The 23,151-nt window shown below is 46.9% G+C and overlaps 1 protein-coding gene across 1 annotated transcript in view; it reads right to left on the bottom strand.

Annotated features, from left to right (window-relative positions):
* The window catches only part of LOC147892904 (uncharacterized), a 344,347-nt gene that overhangs the window by 34,114 nt on the left and 287,082 nt on the right, over positions 1-23,151 (bottom strand). The window contains exon 8 of the mRNA XM_087386813.1: positions 9,288-9,327. Coding sequence (XP_087242939.1) covers positions 9,288-9,327 — 40 coding nt within the window. The remainder of the gene's footprint in view (positions 1-9,287; positions 9,328-23,151) is intronic.

The following is a 23,151-nucleotide window of genomic DNA, read 5'->3' as shown; positions in this document are numbered from 1 at the left end:
AGAATACCAAGCAATTGCATACCATTCTCCAGAAGGTGAAGTATCTGTCGAGATTTATTCATATGTTATCTCAGATTTTGTATTTTCTTCAGCAGGTGGTAAAATTTGAGCCTCTGAAATGGAGGACAGAGAGTGAAGAGGTGTTTGAGGCAGTTAAGGAATCCTTGACTCATATTTCAAGTGTAAAGCCACCAGATTATTCCACGACTTTTTATGTGAATCCATCTGTGGGACCAGATGCTATTGGTGCTATTCTTTTGCAACAGGGAGAGGCCACTCTATTATGCCAGTAGGGTGAAGAGTGAAGTAGAAAGGAAGTATTCAGTGGCTGAATTGGTCCTGGCTAGCCTCTTGTATGCCTGTAGGAGGTTTCAATCTTATCTATTGTCCAGGCCTTTTGTGGTTCTCACCTCATGTTCACTACTGCCTCATATGTTGAGTAGTACAAACATCTTCAGAAGCATGATTAAATGGATAGTAGAGTTACAGGAGTACTCTTTTACCTTCTTGGTTGAGAACTCTACCAGAGCTTCCTTAGCTGATATCCTCACCTATAAGGAAGGACCTATTTTGGTTGAAGATGTGGAGAAGAACATTGACATGAATGAAGAAAAAGTACTAGAGGATGCATTTGTTTTATACTTTGATGGATCTTACAAAAAAAGTTTAAATAAAAGTACAGGAGGAATTGTCATTTATGATCCTGGAGGAAATGATGGAGGCTAAAAGTGCCACCTCAACCCTGAAGGAGACTCGCAGAAGAAAGGAGATCCTCTCCAAACTCTGAAAAAAGTATGGGATTTTCTTTTGGGTTGCGTTGATGGCAAGATCAAAGGTTGTCCTCTGGTCTCAAATATGTTACTGGATTGGAAGCATGTCCTCTTGCATTTGAAATGGAATGGTCGGGATTCATTGCAAGAAAATTATCTCAGAGCTGAGAGCATACATTGATCAAAGGCTTTTGCCCTTCCATTGGCATTGCAAGAGCCTCGACGGTCATATTTCCTCAACTTGAAAGGAATCCATTCAGTTGCGGATGTCATTCACGACGATGGAACTATCCTTTCTTGGCTGCTGCAAAACTTGGTCTTGGAATGCATTACCATTTCATGTGGCAAACTATTACTTTGCATTACCATTTCATGTGGCAAACTATTACTGGTATGCTACAATCTTTTCGACTTGTTTCGCCATTAGAACTTGAGGACCGTCTTTAGGATTGGAATCTTTCTTCACCAAGGTCATCTTGACGTCCTTTGAGGCTGTCATTGTTGGAATATGAAGCCAAAGTGAGTCAAAAATATGTGTTCTAGTGTGAGTTCTAGTCTAGTGTGTCCTATGGATGCCACATGTCATATTGGGAGCTATCTCATATGCATAGGTGTTCATATGTGAGTACTCTCATTTTTGTTCATTGCTCTAGTCATTTCATTTCCATTTCATTATGTCTCCTTTTGAGTATCACTTCCTCTCTCCCTAGCCTACCCTCTCTTTCTCCCTCTTTCCACCATGTTCCTTCATGTGGTATCAGAGCCTCCCTTTCTACCTTCCCCTTCTTCTTGCTCAATCTAGAGGATGAGAGAAGCCCACAAATGGAATCTCCCCTCTCCTCTAAGGTAGAGCCTCCCTTCTCTTATCCTCGCCATGGTTCCTTGCCATCAAGTACTCCGTGGTCCTCGTTCGTGAGTTCAGCTCACTCCCACATCAGTTCATGGTTCTCCCTTAGCATTGGCAGACATTCCTCGTCAGTTGGTTGTCATAAACTTGTTTTGGAGCAGTCTAGCGGCTGTTTTTTGAACTTTTGAGGTCCGATTTCTACGTTTTTTGAAATTTTGGCACTTCCCAAACATAAACAACCTTGTCCTGCACCTTTTTGAAGGAAAAAAAAAGTTTTTATTTTTTTCCGTACGTCCGTACAGACCTTTGCAGACAGATGCGCAACAGTGCTAGGAGTCCGTACAACTTGTCAAAAGGCGATTCCGAGCAATTTAGGCTATTCTCTGGCATTTTTTTCTCAAATTTGGACTTCCCTGACCTCCAGCAGTGATTTGAGCCCCCTTGAGCACTTTCGCTCATTTTTTTTAGCCTCTTCTACAGTGACTCTCCAATCGTCATATTGAGAGTCATGATGTGATCTCCCTTGGCAGCTGCTCCTATGGCCTTCATCGACACATCATTTGGTTTGAAAAGACAAGAATGTTGACATATAGTTCATGAAAAATGGAACAAGAGATGAGAAGTTAGGACCATTTTAGTAATAGACTCCAAAACTGTCCCAAATCCAAGTCTACCCTGTTCTGCACATTGTAACATTTTCTTAGTAAATCAGAACATGAAAGTAAATACATAAATGGATAGAGCTCAAAGAGACGAAGATTTTTTTTAAAATAAAGAGTGATATATTCCATTCAAAACAAATCATACAATAGGTGGGAGAGAAAGTACTCTATCCCTAGCCTCAACAATGTGGCGAAAAAGCCATGGAGGTGTCTAAAATGCCATGACATCCCCAAAGGGGTCAAGTGAAAAAATAAAGAGCAGTCCCATGTCCTCATGAAGGATATAAGTCTCCCGTGAGCTGCCAAAGAGGTGCCTATACACCGCTCCCACTGACTCCTAAGAGTGAAGATAATCTCTGCCCAAATGCAAGCGAGAGTGTCAGCCTCCGTGCATAAATGGTCCCCAAGGACAAAAGAACATTGCGAACACCATATCCGCCATAGGGTAATGCTGGAAATCACCTCCCAGGCTGACCCTGCAGCTGAAGTAGGCATGGAATCCTGTGCTGGTACCAGTACCAAAAGTAAATCCTACGGCTCCATGGTGCTGGCCTCCGTGGGACCCCGTCTCTGGCGACGCTGCATGAAGAAACCGAGGTCTCCTGGCTCTGACTCAAAGAGACTAAAGGCTCCAAATCCTCTCCCCCCAAAGAGCAGCACCCCACGTCATCAGAAAGGACTCAGATGTAACATATGAGAACAACGTGAAGATACATGTCCATATCACTCTAGAGCTGGTGCAACTCCATAAACAATGCTTGCTAGATTCCTCTGCAAGCTGACAACGCATACACAAGGAGGGTCTACTCATTTGCTGGAGCCAAGTACCCACAGGTATGCCCCTATGTATAGTGAGCCAAAGAAAGTAGGAGACTTTCCTGGCTCTACTGATGCCCCAAAAGTGAGTCCAGTAGCTCAGCAAGAGCTCTGCAGTAAGTCCCTGTGCGTGCCAATGCTTGGAGGCAGATGGAATGTGATGAGAGTCTCTCTGTTGAAGCCTGTAACCTGCCCTCGTCGAGTACTGGAAGAAAGAAAGAGGACGAACGCCTGCCACCGGAGCAGGCCATGCCCACTCACCTGGGTCCCATTCAAGCTCCACAAGACGTCGACCCTGAAAAATCCAAAGTCTCCATCTAATATCCTCTGCAATGGTCAACCTGGAAAGATCTGTGACCCATTTCTTACCCAAGCAACCAATGACCCTGACTCTCTGCCAAAGAAGCTCCTGACAATCCAGGGGCTGAGTGGGATACAATCTGTGAGAGGAGTCCATCTCAAAATAAATAAACAGTGCCGGTCCTAAGCAAACTCCAATACATAGCCCAGCCTCACTAAAACAACCTGACCAAGTAGAAATGGGATCAACATAGGCTGGATCTGTAAGTACATCTCTCCACTCCTAAGGAATAGCTCTCATGATTAGTAATGTGGTGGCAGCAATTTGTCCAAGTGGCCCATGTCTATCTCTAATCACCTCTCTGACATCTCCACACCTTCCTTGAACCAATCTCTGACTGTCACAACCCCCTGAGCACGCCATCTGGCCAAGGGAGTCCTAAGTTCTGTACCAAGGGAAGATCCCTGGTACCAAACTAGGAGGTTATGGTAAAGTGGCTGTCGGGCAATTTCCTCTCTGGAGGAGGGAACTGCTCTGATGAGGTGCTGTCGAAAATGATCCCATAGCTGAACAAGTCTTTTCACAAGTGGTGAGGAAGGCTGAGAATGCTGGTCCGTCAGGAAGATCCAACTGACTCTACTTGCCCACTGACCTGCTGCTCTGGGGGTATGTAGTAGGAACTGCTTCCAAGACTGATCTCCTGGAGTCAAACCTCTAACAAGAAGTTTGACTAAAAGGGCTCTGCTCTGCATCTCCGGATCAAGAATCCCAAGTCCTCCCTGCAAGAAAGGTAAAGTGATAGTATCCCATGAAACTCTAGCCCTAGTGTCCTCAGAACCATCACCACCACTCCACAGAAAGTTCTGAAGCAATCTCCTCACCTGACAAATCGAGTCAGCATGAAAGCACCAACATGACGCAACATACCACATAGTCGCTAGTAAAACCTGGTTGAGTACCAGCGCTCTTCCGGCCAAAGAGAGTCTAGTCGTACTCCAATAGGCTATTTTTCTCTGGATACTCTCAAGAACTAGGGCAAACTGTTGTGTCAGGGACACCTCAATGCCAACTTGGAAGCCTAGATATCTCGTGGAGGTGCCTTTGGGTATCCATACAAAGCCTCTGTCTCCTCCCCATGCTGGGGTATCCTGTTGAGCTCCAGTCCAGATGCCTTTTGATTTGTTCCAATTGACAAGTCCCCCTGAGGCTAGACAGAACTTGTCAATTGCATCCGCAACAGTAGCAAGACTACATGCATCTCCTCTCACTGTCATTGCCGTATCATCAACAAACTCAGTGTCCAGAAGCTTCTACTCTTGCCGGATAGGCAGATGAAGGCCCAAAGTGCCATGACTGGTAGCCTGCATAAAGTATCCCATAGCCTCTGCTATGAAAAGGAAAAGGTAAGGTGCAAGCGGGCATCCCTGTCGTACCGATCTGGATAGCTGAAAAGCTGGTCCTCTGCCTCCACAGACCACCATCCTGCTAGAAGAGTGAGAGTAAAGTGAGGAGACCCATAAAATCCATCTATCACTGAAGCCTAGCCTCCTCATAGTGCCCCCCAAGAAACCCCAGTCCACCCTGTCATAGGCCTTCTCAAAATCGAGAAGGAGAACTACAATCTCCTGCTGACTCTCCTTCGCCCAGTGAGTGGCCTCCCAAAAAGTGAAGATATTATCCAAGATACTCCTATCTTGGACAAATCCTGTCTAAGTAGCTCTGATGATATCTGGCAGTATAGGCTTTAAACGAAGGGCCAAGGTCTTCGCTAGGATCTTGTAGGTTGTCCCTAAAAGTGTAATGGGTCTCCAATTACATAGGACTGTCTTGTCTCCCCCTTTCGAGATGAGACAAATCATACCTGTGCATAATGCCTCACCCAAAGATCCTATATCGAGAGCCTCTTAAAAAGCAGTAACTAGATGAGGCCCAATCGTATCCCAGAGAGCTCTAAAAAGAAGGGGCGACAGACCATCCTCCCCCGGGCATCTGTCTGTGGGCAGCTCATGTAACGCATTTGTGATCTCCAGGAGTGATAGCAGGCTATCCAAAACATGACTCATCCTGTCTGAGACCATCTGGGGGACATGACTCCAAATCTCCTCTTTGGCTCTGATCATCTCCTCGATGACTGGATCGGCGGTGTAAAGAGTGGAATAGAAATCAGAAGTGAGGATCTCAACAAGATGATGAGGATCCGTCTGAAGAGACCCGGCCTCATCCACAAGTCTACGAAGACTATCCGAAGAGTATCTCTAACCCACTGCCCTGAAGAACTCTCTAGAGCATCTATCCCCCTTCTAGATCTAGAAGGTTTGCTGGGAGTAAAACCTGAACTGGGCCCTCCTGCCGTGAATCTCCTTTAGTTTCTCCTGAGCCTTTGAAAGCTGCCCTCTGATGAAAAGAGAATGAGGAAAGCTCTGAATCAATCTCTGAAGTCTGGATACCTCCCATCTTGCGTTCCAATATCTGATTCTGAGCTTTTCCTTCTCCTCTTTTGCCCTCAACTGGCAGGCCATGCTAACTCTATAGCCAAAGCCCCCTCTACCCACATCAACCAGCCCTGATTTTCAGGAGTGTCCTTTGTCAACCAAGCCTCTCTCAACCATTCCACGAACTCTGTGTCCTGAAAAACAAAGTCCGAAACTCTCACAAAGCCTGTGCTCTCCAATCGAGAGGTAGGGAGAATCTGTAATAGGACTAGAGCATGGTTAGATAAAACATAACCCGAGCGGATCCCAATTTGTCCTCCTCTGGCCTGGCCCCAATGGCCAATATAAAACCTATCAAGCCTAGCCAAAGAGAGAGAGCCATGGAAAACCCCAGACCAAGAGAACTGAAGACTATTAGCCAAGTGACGAAAGTCGTCCAATCGAGCTGCATCATGAAGTCCAGCATGCAAAACAAAACTATCCCACTCCACTCTCTCCCTATCAAAAAGTCCACCCTCTGTCTGGCCCGACTTGTCTTCGGAGAATTGAACCATGTTGAAATCTCCTCCAACAATCTAGGTGTCTGCCTGAGGAAGGGACTCTCTGAGCTATCTCCAAAATGCACGTCTGCGGGCTGGATCCGTGGGAGCGTACACATTGAGAACACCAACTGCTGTGCTCTCAATCTGAAGAATAACATAGCATGCCCTACTCTCCACTAGTGTACCCTCTTGGGTGATCTTTGGGGCCCCCCTGGCTGAAACTGAAATGCAAACTCCTCCCCTCGTACCATCCGCTAGGCTCCAATATGTCTGGCTCTGTCCTCTGAGTAAGGATCTGCATCTGTCAATCCTGTCCTAGGAGAGCTTATGCTCCTGGATAAGCACAATGTCTGAAGGGGACCCTGAGGAAATAAAACGAAGGGAGTCCCTTAGCAACTACAATCTAGGAACTCTCGATCTACGACCATCTGCATCTAAAATAAATCTACGGCCGTTCAGTCCTCTCACATTCCAAGAAATGATGGACAGCCTAGACATCGGATGGAAGTGAGGGGATGCCAGTGGCAGTGGCACAAATGACTCTCTCTGACGGCGCAATCCAAAGTCAGTCTCTGATCAAGCTCCAAATCTGCCCCAACTCATGTAAAATGGCTCCATCCAAGGGAATAATACTCTGGCGCGAATTGAGGAGCTGAAATTCAAACCAACCAGCACTCCTGGGCAAATCAAAGTCTCCTTGAACCTCAAAGAACAGAAATAGAGAGGCCCTGCCACCGAAGCCAGGTCGAAGAGTCCTAGGGCAAGAATGAATCTGCGACCGACAATACGGTGAACCGATGAAAACTGAGTCATGCTCAAAAGGTGTCTATCAATCTCGTTGTCAAGTAGCTCAGCTGACTAGCTTTCGCTCCCCCGAGAACGAAAGCTGCCTGCGGAGAAACGAAGACTGTGCCCCTCTCTGGATAGAGTAACAGATCCCAAGTACTCCTCTACCTCCTCTGACCGTCGACAAAATACCAGGAGAAGTTCCAATCTAGTGAGGGAGTCTGTGGAAACCCCTCGAGCAAAAAGGACCAAAACTCAACAGGCAGATCTCTGTCAACCATCCTGGGGTCAGGTCTAGGAGTCAGAAGAGCTGAAAAAGGCTGAGCCGTCCTAACTCTACACCTGGAATAGGTGAGAGGGAGAGGAAGAATCTGCGACGAGGTGCCTGTACGCAAGGGTGACTGAAAATCTCGCTTAATCTCATCTGCTAGGATCTCCCAACCCTCACGCCTGCCTGGGTATCGAGCAAAATCTGTGACCGCACTCGCAAAAGATCTGGATAAACCAGGAGTGAAAAGCTACGAGGACAAGGCTGTACTGGGAGGGGTGTCTGAGAGGATGCTCCGCATAGCAACAAAAGAAGGTACTGCTCGACAGGGAAGAGAAATTCCACTTCCTTTTCATGGTGTCTACTAGCTTAGACCAAAACAAAATATCATTTTTTGTTGTCACAATATCTTTACTACTTTCTTGTTTGAGTCAAGGGTACTCTGCCCTAGGTTGTTCCCCAAAATGATGCAAATAAATCATGTGTGTTGAGTCAAAGGTTCTCTACCTTGGACAGTCCTCCCAAAAGAATGTATTTTCCCTTTTTTTTTTTGTGTGTGGCTCCATGTCTCTCATTAGCTTTGGAGCCAGGAGGGGATGTACTGTGGGAGCCCTGTATTGGCTTTGATAGGTTTAGAGGGGGATGTATTGTGGGAGCCATGTATTGACTTTGATAGGTCTTGTTATTAGGCCTGGCCGAGTTCCAGGATGTTGATGTATTCCTAGACCTATGAGCTGGTCATGTAGCCATGCTATAACGTGAGCCTCTGAGCATGTTGAGTCTCAAGCCACAAGAGTGCTTGGATCAACCTCTGAACACGCTCAGACTTTAGCCTCTGAGTTACATAGGGTGCATAGTTTGATGACCGTCATTGTCATGTTCTGTTCATGGTTCTATTCCAATAGTCCCTCACCTTAGACCATCATTGTCATGTTCTATTCTTGGTTCCATTATAGTAGTCTCTCACCTTGCCTTCATGGGGGGGTGTTGGAATATGAAGCCAAAGTGAGTCAAAAATGTGCGTTCTAGTGCGTTCTAGTGTGAGTTCTAGTCTAGTGTGTCCTATGGATGCCATATGTCATATTGGGAGTTATCCCATATGCATAGGTATTCATATGTGTGTGTGTGCTCTTATATAAGAGCTGTACTTGTCTAGTGTCAATACAATCAAGTATCAAGCTACAAGCTCTTTGGTCTACATGTGAGTACTCTCATTTTTGTTCATTACTGGAGTCATTTTATTTCCATTTCATTATGTCTCCTTTTGAGTATCATTTCCTCTCTCCCTAGCCTACCCTCTCTCTCTCCCTCTTTCCACCATGTTCCTTCAGTCACATATTACTATCTCTTCTTTATATAAAGTACTTCTGCCTCCGCCATGGGTTTTGCAAAAGGCCAATTAGTGTTGGCAAATGAACGTTTTGCAAAGTGGTGGCAGTAGAGATTGAGACAGATTTGGAATCCAAAAATTCCCTTTCGACAAAAGGTTTTTTTGTGGTGAGTTCTGCTAGGGGTTCTTCCATCTAGGCAACTTTTGGCATGCAGAAATATTGATCTAGCTGTTTACTGTAGATGTTTGGCTCCGCGGGAGCCTGTGTCTCATCGTCTTTGGCATTGCCCTCATACTCGTGATTTCTTGAGCTCCTTGGGCAGCGTTTGAGAATTTTAATTGATCATGGTGTATATCTAGCTTATACTGAGATTTTCAGTTGAGTAGTAGTTACTCCACTTTGGAAGTAACTATGAATGTAATTATTTCATAGCAATAAAATATTTCTTCTCACAAAAAAAAAACTCTGTGTGTGTGTGTGTGTGTGTGAGAGAGAGAGAGAGAGAGATGGTACAATGCCATAATTTATCAACCTATTTCTAGTTTTCTGCGTGCTTGATCCCTTTTCATTTTCTGCATCCAAACCAGAAAACGATTTAGGTCAAACATATAAGCAAGTCCACCCCAATTCTCTAAATTGACATTTGGTTTTCTTCCACACTTGTTATGTTGGACCTAAACAAAATGTTACTATTTAGTTGAGCATATATGGATTTGGTTGGGATATGTTTTCAATTTTTTGCTAACCTCCTCTGGCCTGAAACTCACTTTATTATAAAAGGATTGTCTGATGTAGTAAGATAAGATCATCTTTAAAAAGTCACACTCAGTTATGTTTTAATGGGCATCAATAAACTCATCAATTTTGCTTAAGATGTTTTCCAAATAGATATTATATGTCTGTCCCAAGTGATTGATATAATTATAGTGTGATTTTATATGGGTTGGGTGTTGTTCTTGTCCTTTTTAAGTATTTTTTTTCATTAAAAAAGACTTCTATTAAGTATGAACAAAACCCGCAAGAGCAAAAGCTCAAGGAGGAATACATCATGCGGTGCCCTCCTCGGAAGGAGATAGAAAAAAACCAAGGTTGAGGCTGAAAATTCCATCTCAACCCTGGAGTAGTCTTAGAGAAGAAAGGGGAGTCTAAAAAATATAGCTCTCCTAGTAGAGGCTGCATGTGAGGACCCCTGCATGGTCACCCGGATGGCCATCAATGTATGTATAGTGTTTGTCCATATAGTGGCCAAGGTATAAGAAGGGTGGACCTGGGATGCATCCAAAGCCTCTGTGACACTAAGTTCCTACTGCCCTCTTTTGGAATAAGATGAATGAGACCATCTGTAAGTGATTCCAGCATCCCACCAGAGTTCCAACCCCTACAGGACTGAGGTAATGTGATCCCCAATCATATCCCAAAAAGTAATAAAAAAGGATGAGGTACGCCCAACCGAACCTAGGCACTTGCCCTTATGGAGGGCAAGAAGTGTTGTCTTGAACTCTATGTTGGTGAAAGGTGCATCTAGTGAGACCCGCATATCTAGTTTCACCAACATAGGAATATACTGCCATACAACATACCTGGCATCATCTCTGCCCTATGTATCAAGATCTATAGTGTTGTACTTGTCTATTGTCTAATATATCAGTCAACATCAAGATCTTTGGTATCATGTGAGTACTTGTCCATTGCTTTCATTTTCTTTCCATTTCATTTCCATTATGCTTGTTATCTTTCCTTTCCATTCCTAGTGTTAGCTTGCTTATCTCCCTACTACTATGATCTTTCACCATCTACTATAGGTGACCAGAAGGTATAGCTTGAAAGCATCTTACTTGACTTGGCACAATCCTTGGCATCCAATTCGTGTTCCTAAATAAAGAGAATGTCAATAGTGCCCCCAGTAACAACTAGATGAAGCTGATTATGAATCAACTGGATGGCGGCGTTGTTGCACACCACCAAGGCCTTGTATGTCACAACCCAATGGGGGATGGCAAGTGGAGGATGCGAGGAGGGTCCTGGGCATACTGACGGAGCTGACTGTCTGGTAGCATGCGATGCAAGATGAGCAACGGGTACCAAGGGAGTGGTACAAAGAGAAGCTGCACCAGAAGGTCTTTTTTTGCTCCTTGGGCAATCTCTAACAAAGTGCCTATGGGTCTTGCATATCCTCCACTGATCCTATCTACCCGCAATCTCTATCCTCTAGAAGAAAAAAGATCCATCAAGCATGATGTGGTTATCTCTGATGTTGGAGTCAAATACAAAACTCTAGGGACCCATCGGCCTTAACCACCTCCACTGAAGAAAAAGACAGGCTTGAAAGGGGGGGCGATCTCCGTGACCACTCCAAAGGAGGCTCCAATAGTGGCAAGGTGCTGATGGTACACCTAAGGAAGGCTAGGTAGTCTGATAAAGAGAGATGTGAGCCAACTGTCCTCCTCAACAATATCGAAACCCAAGTGAAAGGTGATAGAAAATTTGTTCTGAAGGGTAGCACCAAGGGATTGTCCTCGAGCACCGAAGCTGTGGAATCAGGGGAATCAAAAAACCAGAACTTACCGAAAACCACCTAGAAGAAGCATTGACCAAGTAAGTGTACATCTGCTGATAGGTGAGGAGCGAGGTCTTCCAGTAAGGCCACAAGCGTCCAGTCCCTAGATTGCGATCTACAAGGGTGGGACCCCTGGATGCAAGCAGAGAGCAAGGTAGAACTTTCTATATCCACATCCTTTTTGAGCTATAGGAACTCGTCTTTTGAGAAAATAATTGTTTTCATGACCGGTGGAAGCGGACAAGGTTTGACTGAATGCGTATCCATTTGTTCAATAGAGGTGAGGAGGCCAACTCACACATGGTGAAACTCTATCCGACACTCCTTGCTGCAAGAGGGCTTGAGAAAAAAGAGGCTCGAAAGGGGTAGTGTAAGAGAAGGGAAGGTTGAGAGAATGGCAAGTAGGGAGGCTGAGAGTGAGGGTAAGGGGAGGGGCTGAGAGGCTAAGGGGGTGGCTGTGAGAGAGGAGGAGGAGAGGAGAGAGGGAGGGAGAGCTATCTAGGGGCGGAGTGGAGGGGGGGCGGGGTGGTGAGGTAGCTAGAGGGGGAGACGGGATAGGTAGGGAGGGGATGAGGCAGCTAGAGGGGGAGGAGGGATAGGTAGGGAGGAAGAAGGGGAGGGTGGGGAGGGGGTTGGGGGGGCGGAGCAAATAGGGTGAGGTGGGGCAGCTAGGGAGAGGGGGCTGGAGTTAAGATACTAGCATAGAATGGACTCTTTGAGAGTGTTGTAGTTGATCATGAAGGCTCAATTAAACATCCTCTCAGCTTGATCCCTTTCCTCCATGCTGCTCTTCCAGCCCATTCATTGCCTCCCCTTTCTCACTATATTGCATGCCACGCCTCAGCTCTATTAGAATGCAGACTCTCACCTCTAGCCTCTCCACTGTTCGCTAGCCCTATCCTTATCTTTGTGTGCAACCTAAACCCCTGCCCCCCCTTCCTCCCAGGGCTGCTTAACCACCCCCACTTGCATGTTCATCTCTTCTGACACATCCACACCCCGCTTCGTCTTCTCCTTGTAGGCCGGCTTCCTTTTTTCTTCCCTTCAGTCCCCATTTTTCCACTTTTCACCATTAAACAATATTTTCCATCCCTCCATATCTAGCACAAGGGCCTTTGGAGGCACCGACATCATTTTGCACAGGCTTGCATGACAAGTTTTTATCAAGCTTCATTTCTTGTTTCAACAGCTCTGCTTGTTCCTTTACTCTCTCATTATTCAAACCTAAACCTTCCACATTTCTCCTTAAGTGTTTTACATTCTATCACTTGTTCTAACTTGTCTATGAATAAGATTGGACATTGAAGATCAAAGTGTCCTCCTCTCAGCTCCTGCAAGCTTCCCCCGCCCCCTCCGTACCTCTACCTCCCCCTCCCTCGCCATCCCCGCTCACCTCCGCCTCACCCCCCCTCGCACCTCCACTCACCCTCGCCACGCTCACCACCCCCCCCCGCTCCGTCTCTCCCCCTTGCCCCTCCGCTCCACCCCTCCCTGCTTCTGCTCCACTCACACCCCCTCACCCCGCCTCACCCTCCCCGCCTCGCTCCGTCCCCCTCGCCACGCACACCCCCCCCCGCTCCATCTCTCCCCCTTGCCCCTCCGCTCCACCCCTCCCCGCTTCTGCTCCACTCACACCCCCCCGCCTCCCGCTCCACCCACCCACCCCTCGCCCCCCGCCCTCGCCCCCCTTCGCCTCACCGCCCCTCCCCCCTCCATTTCACCCCCGTCTCCCCTTCCCGCTCTCCGCCCCCCCCGCCCCTTCGCTCCTTTTTTTTTTTTCCCCCCTTCTTATTTTCACCCTTCCCCCCGCCCCCCGTCCGCCTCTCGCCCCACTCTGCCTCTCCCCCACCCCCGCTTCCGTTCCCGCCTCCTCTCCACCGCCCCCGATCCCCGCCCCCACTCCTCCATTCCGCGCCATCTCCGCTTCCTGCCCCCCATCCCGCTTCCTCCGCCCCCCGCCCTCCATCCTTCCCGCCACACCCAGGCTCCACCCTCCCGCATCTACCCCCCCTCCCTTTTTTGGGTGGCAGCCTTTTCCTCATCGGAAGCCTTGCAATTTGTCTTGGCGGTATGGCGGCCCCTTGCCCGGAACCGGAGGCCCAGACGGACCCTCCCTCTCCAGATGCCTACCGCGTCATCCTGACAGAGCAACAATCATCTCGGGTTCAGGAGGTTGCCAATGACTTTGCCCTCACCTCTGTTTATGGCAGAGTCATTGGACATTCTCCCTCCAGATCAGCCATCAGGGACTGGCTCCAGTCCACCCTCATGCTAGAGGACGGCCATATTGAGGAGGTGGCCCTTATGGGAAGGGGCATCTTCTGGCTCAAACTCTCCAATGCGAAAGCGGCAAGCAACCTGATTGCTGGCTCCCCCACGACTGTGGATGGAAAGATTGTCATGATAGTCCCGTGGTACCGCGGATTTAGCGTAGCGAATTTTGATGCTCGGGCGGTTCCGTATACCTCGTCATCCAGTGACGCTAGTTTTTCCAGGTCTTGCTGCTGAGCTACGGCCGATTGTTAGGGACCTGGGCTCCCACTTTGGCTGGGTTATGCACGATACTTTCGCCGATGCGGTGACTACGGCAGGAGCCCCCCGAGTCCGTGTGGCTGTGGCGGATCCTGTGACTCTCCCGACAGTGATCGAGATCGTGACAGATGCCGGCAGCATCACCCAGAGCATGGTAGTCACCGGACAGCCAGGGCAGGGTTTGGAGGCGGCTCCGCCTCAGTCTCAATCAGTCCCCTCCTAGCTGTCAGGAGGAGATCGATCGCCAGCCGCTTATCTGGAACGGTCAGGTCAGAGATGCCGAGGGCCTTCAGTTGGGGGAGAGATCACATATCAGGTGGGATGGCTGGATGAGGGGGTCAGCCCGGTCCCTTCGAGTTTGGAGGGATACGTACAGACATCTGGAGACGGCTGATCTTGCAGACGTAGCTGGAGGTGCACGTGGAGCCCAGGCGAGATGCACGGAGATCGACGGCGTGATCCCAGCTGATTGGTTGGTTCCACCTGAGCCTCAGGTCCTCATGCCTGGTGACGCCCGCTGGCTGGGACAGTTCACCCCCCGTGGCATCCCACTGGTGATCGCAGGACGTATGGATGACTCCTCTATCTCCTTCTTCGCGGTTTTTGGGGATGGACGACTCAAGAGAGAGGATGCGCTCATCGACCCTCTACTCCCATGGCAGAGGGTTCGGGTCGTAGGCCTTTTGGGGAAGGTCTGGCGTACCGATCCTAGCATCGAGCAGGACCAGATGCAGCTTTGGCGTCTCTGGCTCTGGGAGGGGCGGGCCTTGTCAGAGCTTGATTGGAACCCAGGAGAGTGGTGGTGGCCAGAGATTGTGACAGGACAGGGGCCGACTTCCTTCTTCACCTACAGCACGACTCTGGGCAGGCGAGTTCTTGGGAGGATGCAGAGCCGCCCCCCCACCCAGCGGCCCAGCTGGTATGCACAGGGTATTTCCAGGTTCTTTTTGCAGGCATTCTGGAAGGCCTTGTGGGAGAGCTGGCGGCCGTGGAAGATCTCATACTTCCTGTGGCTTCTTGCCCACAAAGGTCTTCCAGTGGGGAGCTGGTTGCGGCAGATAGGCCAGGACGGATGCTGCCAGATTTGCCATGAGGATGAGGAGTCACCAAAACACTGCCTGTGGAGCTGCACTCGCGCCCAGGAAGTGTGGAGGTGGACTTTCGGGATTCTTACTCGCGCAGCACCAGAGCTAGGATTGATCACTTGGGGCGCGTTCTGTTGGTGCAGCACCGCACCTAGTCTTCATCACTTATTCGAGGCATGCCAGCAGGACCCCACTTTCCTTATCACACAGGGGACGTGGGGGCCGCTCGAGGGTATCCCGCAGCACCTAGCAGAGGCTGATACAGGAGTTCGGGAGAGACAGCTAGTTTGGGAGATTATTAGCAGCATTGCAGGGTGGCACATCTGGACCTCGCGCTGTGCGCAGATCCTCGGTGGCACCTCCTTATCGACTGCCCAGATCATGACGGAGATTTGGAGCGAGATTATTCATACCCTCAAAGGCCAGTGGGACCAAATTCAGGGAGATTCTCGAGCCGGTCAGGAGAAGCGGAGCCGCTTCCTCTGGGCTTGGGACACACAGGGCCTCTTCTTCGAGCAGACTTCGCAGGGCCTTCGGTGGCACTACTCACCACCCCGATGGCTGTTCATTCACACTCGTCTTATCCCTCCGTGAGAGTATGATTTATTCTGTTACCTTTTAGGGCTGTGTCTGATTTGTGAATGCAGCCTGTCAGCTACAAGCTGACCTTTTGTATCTTGTTCTCGAAGTAATATAATTAGCACTGTTTTTTCGGCAAAAAAAAAAAAGTGTTTTACATTCTACCTTCCCTTAATCTTACCATTTTCATTTCTCATCTCAACCTTTTACATCCAAGATGAAGTCAAAGACATTAACCTACTGTCACTCCACTTCCCATACTTGTTCCTCTTGCTTTCATCCCAACCTCTATATTTTTCTTCTTCTAATTTGTTTTAGGTTTAATGGATTCAGACACCTCTACTTTCGCTTCTCATTTAGTTTTTAATTATATCCTCCCTTCTTTAATTCTTGCTTTCAATCTCTCAATCTCATACTCTTTTTTCACATGAATAAGACTTCTATTAAGTATGAAAGAAACCCGCATGAACAAGCTCGAAGCGGAAATACATCATGCTGCACATGAGGAAAATAAATACTCTAGAGGAGTAAATAAAAACTCAGAAAGAGCTGTAAAGAAACCAAGGTTGAGGCTGAAAATGCCACTTCAACCCTACTATAGTCTCTGATGAGAGAAAGGGAGAGACCCTCCATTCTGTAAGGAATATAACCCTCCTGACAGAGGCCTGCTGAGAGGATCCCTGCATGCTCGCCCACAACTAGCCATCAGAGTGTCATTATATATAACATGATGTATACTTGTCATATAGTGAGACTTTCCATTGATGTAACTTGGCACATCTCATTTTTTGGGATAGCGAACCTATAATATAAAACATCTTGGATTCAGAGGGGTGTCTCCATCAGGTATCTTGGATGCCAGGTTGGGGTGGTCATTTCTCCAGCACAACAATTCGCTCCCCGTGTTAGAGAGCATCAGGAGGAAACTCCTATTTTGGAGTTCGGCCAGACTTGACCTTGCATCTAGAGTGGTGGTTGTAAACCAGGTACTGTTGGCTATATCCTGGTTTGTTTGCTCTTGTTGGTGGCAATCTACAAGCAGTATCACTCAGCTCAAGAGACCTATCAGGAATTTTTTGTGGAGTAAATTAGACGACACTTCAGATGTGATAGCTAGGGTGGCTTGGGAGACTCTTATTCTACCTACTGAGGAAGGGGGTCTCAATATTATTGATCCAGACTTGCAGTGTAGAGCCTTGCTCTTCAAGATGGTGGTCAGAGGTTTGATGCCTAGTCAGGAGCCATAGAAGGATTTTTTCTTACGCAATATACAGACATGCACACCACCTCAGGGAGGAGATTGGATGGACAGCCCTAGATGGATCTTTACGTCAGCCCATCTCAGATCTCCTACCTCCCCTCTCATGGCTGCCATTCTAAAAGCTTGGGACAGCTTCAGAAGTACTCTTCAGAGAGTTCCACCCTCCTCTCATGAGGAAATTGACAGGCAGCCCATCATGTGGAATGATTGCATACTAGATGAGCATGGCAGGTCACTGGGTATGTCACACTACATGCACTGGTCTAGATGGGAGTTGGGCCCTGCATCCATGGTGGGTGCTTGGAAAGCTTTCAGGATGCTTCTAGAGGATCAGAGAGTTTGTTCAATTAGTCACCTCAGAGGAAGTGCAGCTAGGGTGCAACAGATGCAGCCATACCAGTGGAGTGGATGGATATAGACCATTTGCCTATTTCGAAGTCCACCTGGTTGGGGGCTTTTACGAGGACAGGTATCCCTTTGTAGGTTATAGCCTTGCGGGATGCACATGAGGATACCCTTGTCTTTCAAGTTCATGCAAGAGGCAAACTCCACAAATCTTCAGAGGACATTCTCTTCGAGGCTTCTTTTCAGCCTGTCAGGATTGCAGGATACATGGAGATGGGTAGAGACTCACAGTGGTATCTTGATCCAGACCCTGTTCTCCTGGCTCTTGGATCTTGGAGACTTTGGTTGTATGGAGGTTCCCCTATTAAATCCTTGCAGTGGGATCCAAGGGAATGGGAGTGGATAGATGTAGGGCACCGAGAGAAGAGCATCCCCTTCTTTCATTACACTGTCAGAAATGCCAGGAGATTTCAACTGAGTTGTAGAGGTTGGAGGCCCTCTAGAGCTCCTCATTGGGATACTTTTCAGATTTCTGTAGAGATGCAGAAAAACTTTTGGAGGAGACTTTGGAAATCCCTCAGGAATAGGAAAATCATGTTATTCATCTGGCTTACTATTCATGGAGGGATTGTAGTGAACCTATGGAGATCCAGGTTCGGGGCTATCCTCAATGCCACTCAACAATTGAGTTAGTGCAGCACTGCCTTTGGGAGTGCACTCAGGCGAGGGCGATTTGAAAGGGTGTTGCTAGGATACTTTGCATTTTTCATAGAGCACCCTTTTTCATGGCCTGGGGATCAGTTGCTTGGTTGTCACTCACTGGTCCACAGGCTTCTTCAAGGGACATGACACGAACACATCTTTTTTTGTTCGACGACACCTTGTGGAGTCATGCTCCCTCCGGAATGTTGTGCTTACTCCATTCAGAGCTCCCCATGCTTCTGTAGACACATCTTGGGAGATTCTAGCTAGTATTACAGCATGGCATATTTGGAGAGCCAGATGTATAGAGGCTTTGGAGGACTCCCAGGTTCACCCTTCTCAGACTATGTATAGTATCTAGGCAGATACTATACGATGGCCATTTGGGCTAACATACAGGGAACCTCCAGGACTGCTACTGCTAGGAGGGTTGCTTTTCTAAGAGTCTGGAAGGATTGTCCTTTCTTCTCTGACTCTCCTTCAGGGATGAGGTGGTATTTTCAGCCGCTACCTAGGATTTTTGTTTGCTCATTCTAAGCTGTTTTTTCTCATGCTTGACATGATGTACTTCCGCACTTGAGCTTGCTCTATGGTTTTTATTCATACTTAATGAAGTACTTTTCTTGCAAAAGAAATATAAAGCATCAAAATTTTCATGCAAAATAAAAAAAGTGAATGCTATCAGTCCCAAAACTGACCAAGGTGTGGCAAGGGTGGACCTAAGATCCATCGAAGGCCTCTATGAATCTAGCCCTCTAAATCTAGCAAGTAGTAATACTAGCCAGTATCTCCCAAGTAGATTCTACATCAGCATGTACTCATCTGTAGCGGGAGATAGGCACATCCTCCAAAGAGCAATGCTGGACTAGGTGTCGTCAAATGGAGATGGCCCAGGAAGCATCCTCCCACTCATAGAAGATATGAGGTCCTAACAAAGAGAGCCAAGCCATTGATCCCCAAGTCATGAAGAAATGAGGAGGAACAAAAGTAATGAGGATCCTGGCAGCCCCTATCCATATGACTCTCGCATGCCTACAGTCCCATAAGCAATGATGAATTGACTCCTAAGCAAACGAGCACCTAGGACAAGTGGAGTCTGCCCCAAACCTGGACCTCCACCTGTTCATGGCAATCTCTCCGCACATACTTTGCCCACACATACCCAGAAAATCTCTTACAAGGTCCCTCTTGAACCCCTCATATACATTTATACCATCAACTCTCCCTTCTACTTTACCCCTCTTTCACTTGAACCCCTCTTCACTCAGTCTTCCTTCTATTCCATCCTTTTGAAATCTATACTCTTTCTAGTGCATGCAAGCTTGGCTACCTCAGCACACATGCATAGCTACTTCTTATATCTCTTCTTCTATACACCTCACCCTTTTGTTTCTCCTAGCCCCAAGGGGAGAAGGAGGGAAAGGGGGGAAGGGTGGAAGGGAATAAAGGAACTTCTGAATTGAAGAAACCATGAACAGGAAGAGAGAGATAGGCAATCACATGATGGAGACGGGATGAGGCACATACACTAGATTGAGATTCAGTTACAAGGCAATGTAGCAGAAACTCTTCATCTCCAAAGTTTTGTTCTTGCAAATTTGGGTGGATTGCGATAGAAATATTGTTCATCTTGGTGCTCCATGCCATTTCTGTCCAAGTGCGTTGAATCAAGTTACAATGAACTTAGAGCGTGAATGGGTCAAAGGTCACCACCAAATATGTCTAGACAAAGCCCATGTGTTGCATCAGCCAAATCGTCAAGACTTATGAATTGGCTTGCGCTTGTACAAGTGGATTCCTGCACTGTCCAATCCGACTCAAAACATTCCAAGAAATAAGCGAATCACAAATCTGCTTGTCATCAATACCTTCAGATGATAGAAGCTTCTCAAATGGGATTTCTATCATACGATTCTTCATGCGACATTCTAGACTTCTCTTGGCGCAAGAAATCAAGCATACATCCAAGCCTTCGTTTATCAACACAGAGCCAATTTGCTGCATATAGAAACTCAAGTACATGGGCACAATTCGATTCTAATTTGCCAGCAGAAAGAGTATCGCCTTGATATTGAACATCAGTAAGAGCAGCGATTTCACCAAAGGTATCTTCAGAAGAACTGAACAGGGTAGCAGAAGATGCGCAAGGCCTTACATGGGTTCTTACAGGCTAGTGTAACGAAACATTAGGAGTAGCTTGGTGTGACGCCAAAAATTGATATTTTTAATTTGGCATTGGTATTGTTTTTCTCTATGTTTGATAAGAGTTTGAGTATCAAGTGATAGCCTAGCGGCTCTCAGTTATTTCTATTTTCTATGATATTGTATGGGATTGAGAGGATGAGTGGAATGGCTCATTGTAAATACCATAGGTATGAATTATAAATACCTTGGTATGGGGTGAGAGTTATTTGTGTATGGGATATTATGGAGTTTTTAGAAAATAGCAAGAGTGAGTCATATAGAGATGTGGGCTCATGTCCATGTGTTCCAATAATATAAGAGAGGCCACATGCCAATGGAAGGCATGTGGAGGAGTGTGAAGTCAAGAGGAATCCTTCTATAATTCCTATGTGGAATAAGAAGGATGTGGACATGTGGAAAAGAGAGGGTCCCTATGGGCTCCATGTGGGGAGACTCTTGACTTTCGCAACATTTTAAGAGTCTTGAGCATCTTGTGATGGGACACATGGCAAGAGTAGCCAAAAAGGACATGGATGGTGACATACGGGCTTATGTGATTGATGGGGAAAAGAATCTACAGGCAGCAATTGTAAATGGGTGAAAGAGGGTGATAAAATCTCTATAAAAGGAGCCCTCCTCTCCTTTGTTCATCAATCTCTTCCACCATTAGGCCTCATGTTGCTATAGCTCTAGTCTCCTCAAGCCTCTTCCATGAGCCTTCTCTCCCTCTTGTAGATATTCTCTTATGCGGAGAGAGGTCATACTTTTTGTTGGTACCACACACTCTCCACATGGCTCACCTCGCTGGGCTTGGATATGGATAGGCTGCCACCATTTCGATACAGCATAGATGCCCCTCGCCTCCCTCTCACTCGACATGAGCTCAGCCAGGTTATCAGGGCAGATTTGTTGCAGCTATACACGTTTCGCACTTGGGTTCATCCCACGGAGCTTCCTACGAAGATGGCCACAGTGACCATTTTCTCAGGATTTCAGAGGATGGCTTCATCATATCCCCAGGATATATCGGCGTTCATATGTCGCACTCACTCAGGATTGCCTTGGGCCAGCTCAGGGTATCTTCCCACAGATTAGACGTTGAGGCCGGCAGGATGCGTCGTACAGCTACCGGACATAGACCCAGGCGAGAGACTAGGATATGCCCTTGTTGCACTATGGGGGAGGTGGAGACTGAGGAGCACTTTGTTTGCAGATGCCCTTTATATTATGAGATCCGTGGCAGATTTCACTGTTTATTTGGGCACGGATTTGGACCTCTCTCTCGGATTATGGAGTATGAGGATCAGTATTGCTTAGCGTTGTTCATCAGGGAGATCACCAGATACAGAGAGAGATTCCTCAGAGAGCACCGTCGCATCCCTGCCAGAGACCTGGTTATTCATGAGGAGCAGGACGAGGCGCAGGACCATGAGCACAGAGATAGCCCATCTTGCCAGAGAGCACCGATGGTTCCACCCCGAGGATGTACATATGACATGATCCGGCAGCACCGCAGGATGATCTTACACAGAGGCCGTACCCGTCGCTTTATTTCTAGACGACGGAGGATGATGGCACATTTTCGGAGGAGATTGCTCCATGGAGACTTGGCACCGCCAGCAGCCCATTTGACACTTGCCCAGATCTTCACACTCATGGCAGGAGGCATGGTCGATGGCCATGACTTCCATCATTTCTTTGGATCACAGACCCCTTAGGGAAGACGATGTTCCTCATATTCCATATTTTACATTTTGTATCTAGGCAATTTTGGTACTCTATTTCATTTCATTTTGTATCTAGGATTTTTGTAGCCATTTTTGGCATCTTAGCGGTATTACGATGAGGCCACCTAGTTGGCGCATCGTTGATGATGTATTTTCCTTTCGGATGATTTTGTGTCCCATAGGCCATGTATGGCCTTCCGTGGACCTTTAATAAAATTTCTTTCTTTCTTTCTTTCTAGTTCGTTCTCTCTCTATGAGGAGTCTTGGAGATTCTGCATGAAACCTCTTCTTCTCCCTTGTGTTTGTAGTGTTTTGAGTTGCATTGGAGTGGAGTCTCACTCTATTGGTAATGAAGGTCACTTCAGGTTCTCTCTCTCTTGAGTCTCTCTTCCCTTTTCTTTCTTTCAAAGCCTTAAAAGTTCTTTCTATTCGGCCGCTCACTGTGCACACATGGTCTATCTGTTTCCTGAGCCACTATGCAAACTTCTTTCCCTCTTCTAGGCGAAATCTCTGAGGGGTGGATCGTTGATGAAGGTGGAGTCTTGAGGGAGCAGTTTTCATGACAGTTTGACCCCCTGTTAGTGTTTTACTCATAACTTTCTGCTCGGTAGTCCAATTTTCATGAAATTTATATCAGTGTGAAGCTATCTTTAAGGCACATATTTCTATGTGAACAGATCTTGAATCAGATACTGCTGCAAAAAGTTACGAGTCTTTGTGTCTGACAGTCTGTTTTCATGACAGTTTTTACCCCCGTCTAGTAAACTGTCCATAACTTTTTGGCCGCTTCTCTTTTTCTTACGAAACAAATATCAACGCAAAGCTCTTTTTAAGGTGCATGTCTCTATGTGATTATATATTGAATCAAATATTGGTGCAAAATGTTATGAGTCTCTGTGTCTGACAGTCTATTTTCATGACAGTTTTTACTCTTCTAGTAAACTGTCCATATCTCTTCAACCATCTATCTGTTTTCAACGAAACTTATATCAACGCGAAGCCCATCTCAAGGCACATCTCGTTGTGTGTTTGCATCTTTCATATCATGTTTATAGGCCTCTGTGTCTAATGATAGTTTGTAGAGTGTTTTGAGCTAAGTGTAAAGGTGTCTATGAAGGAGGTGCAATGTTTCCTCAGAATCTACCCATCCGACCCAATCAGCCCCTTCAAACTCCTCGATATATATCAGTTCATATCATGTTAAGCCACAAGATCTTCTTTCAACAACGCATCGCTTTTCTCTTTGGCGCAGACCGGCTCGTTGAGATTATGGCTGCTGATCCTTTCCTTCTCCCTATGCTTGATTACAACATCACTTGGGATGTTACCATCTTCATTATCATCTGAGGGAGGAAAGTATGGTGTGGTATCTTGGCATAAAAGCTTCTTTTAATGTCCCATTCTTAATGATAAATATCTTTGTC

This window comes from Dipteris shenzhenensis, chromosome 16 (assembly GCF_047967505.1).
Source record: "Dipteris shenzhenensis isolate YYH24624 ecotype China chromosome 16, Dip_SZ_1.0, whole genome shotgun sequence".
Lineage (NCBI taxonomy): Eukaryota > Viridiplantae > Streptophyta > Polypodiopsida > Gleicheniales > Dipteridaceae > Dipteris > Dipteris shenzhenensis.
The sequence above is the reverse complement of the archived record's forward strand: the minus strand, read 5'-3'. Positions and strand labels throughout refer to the sequence as shown.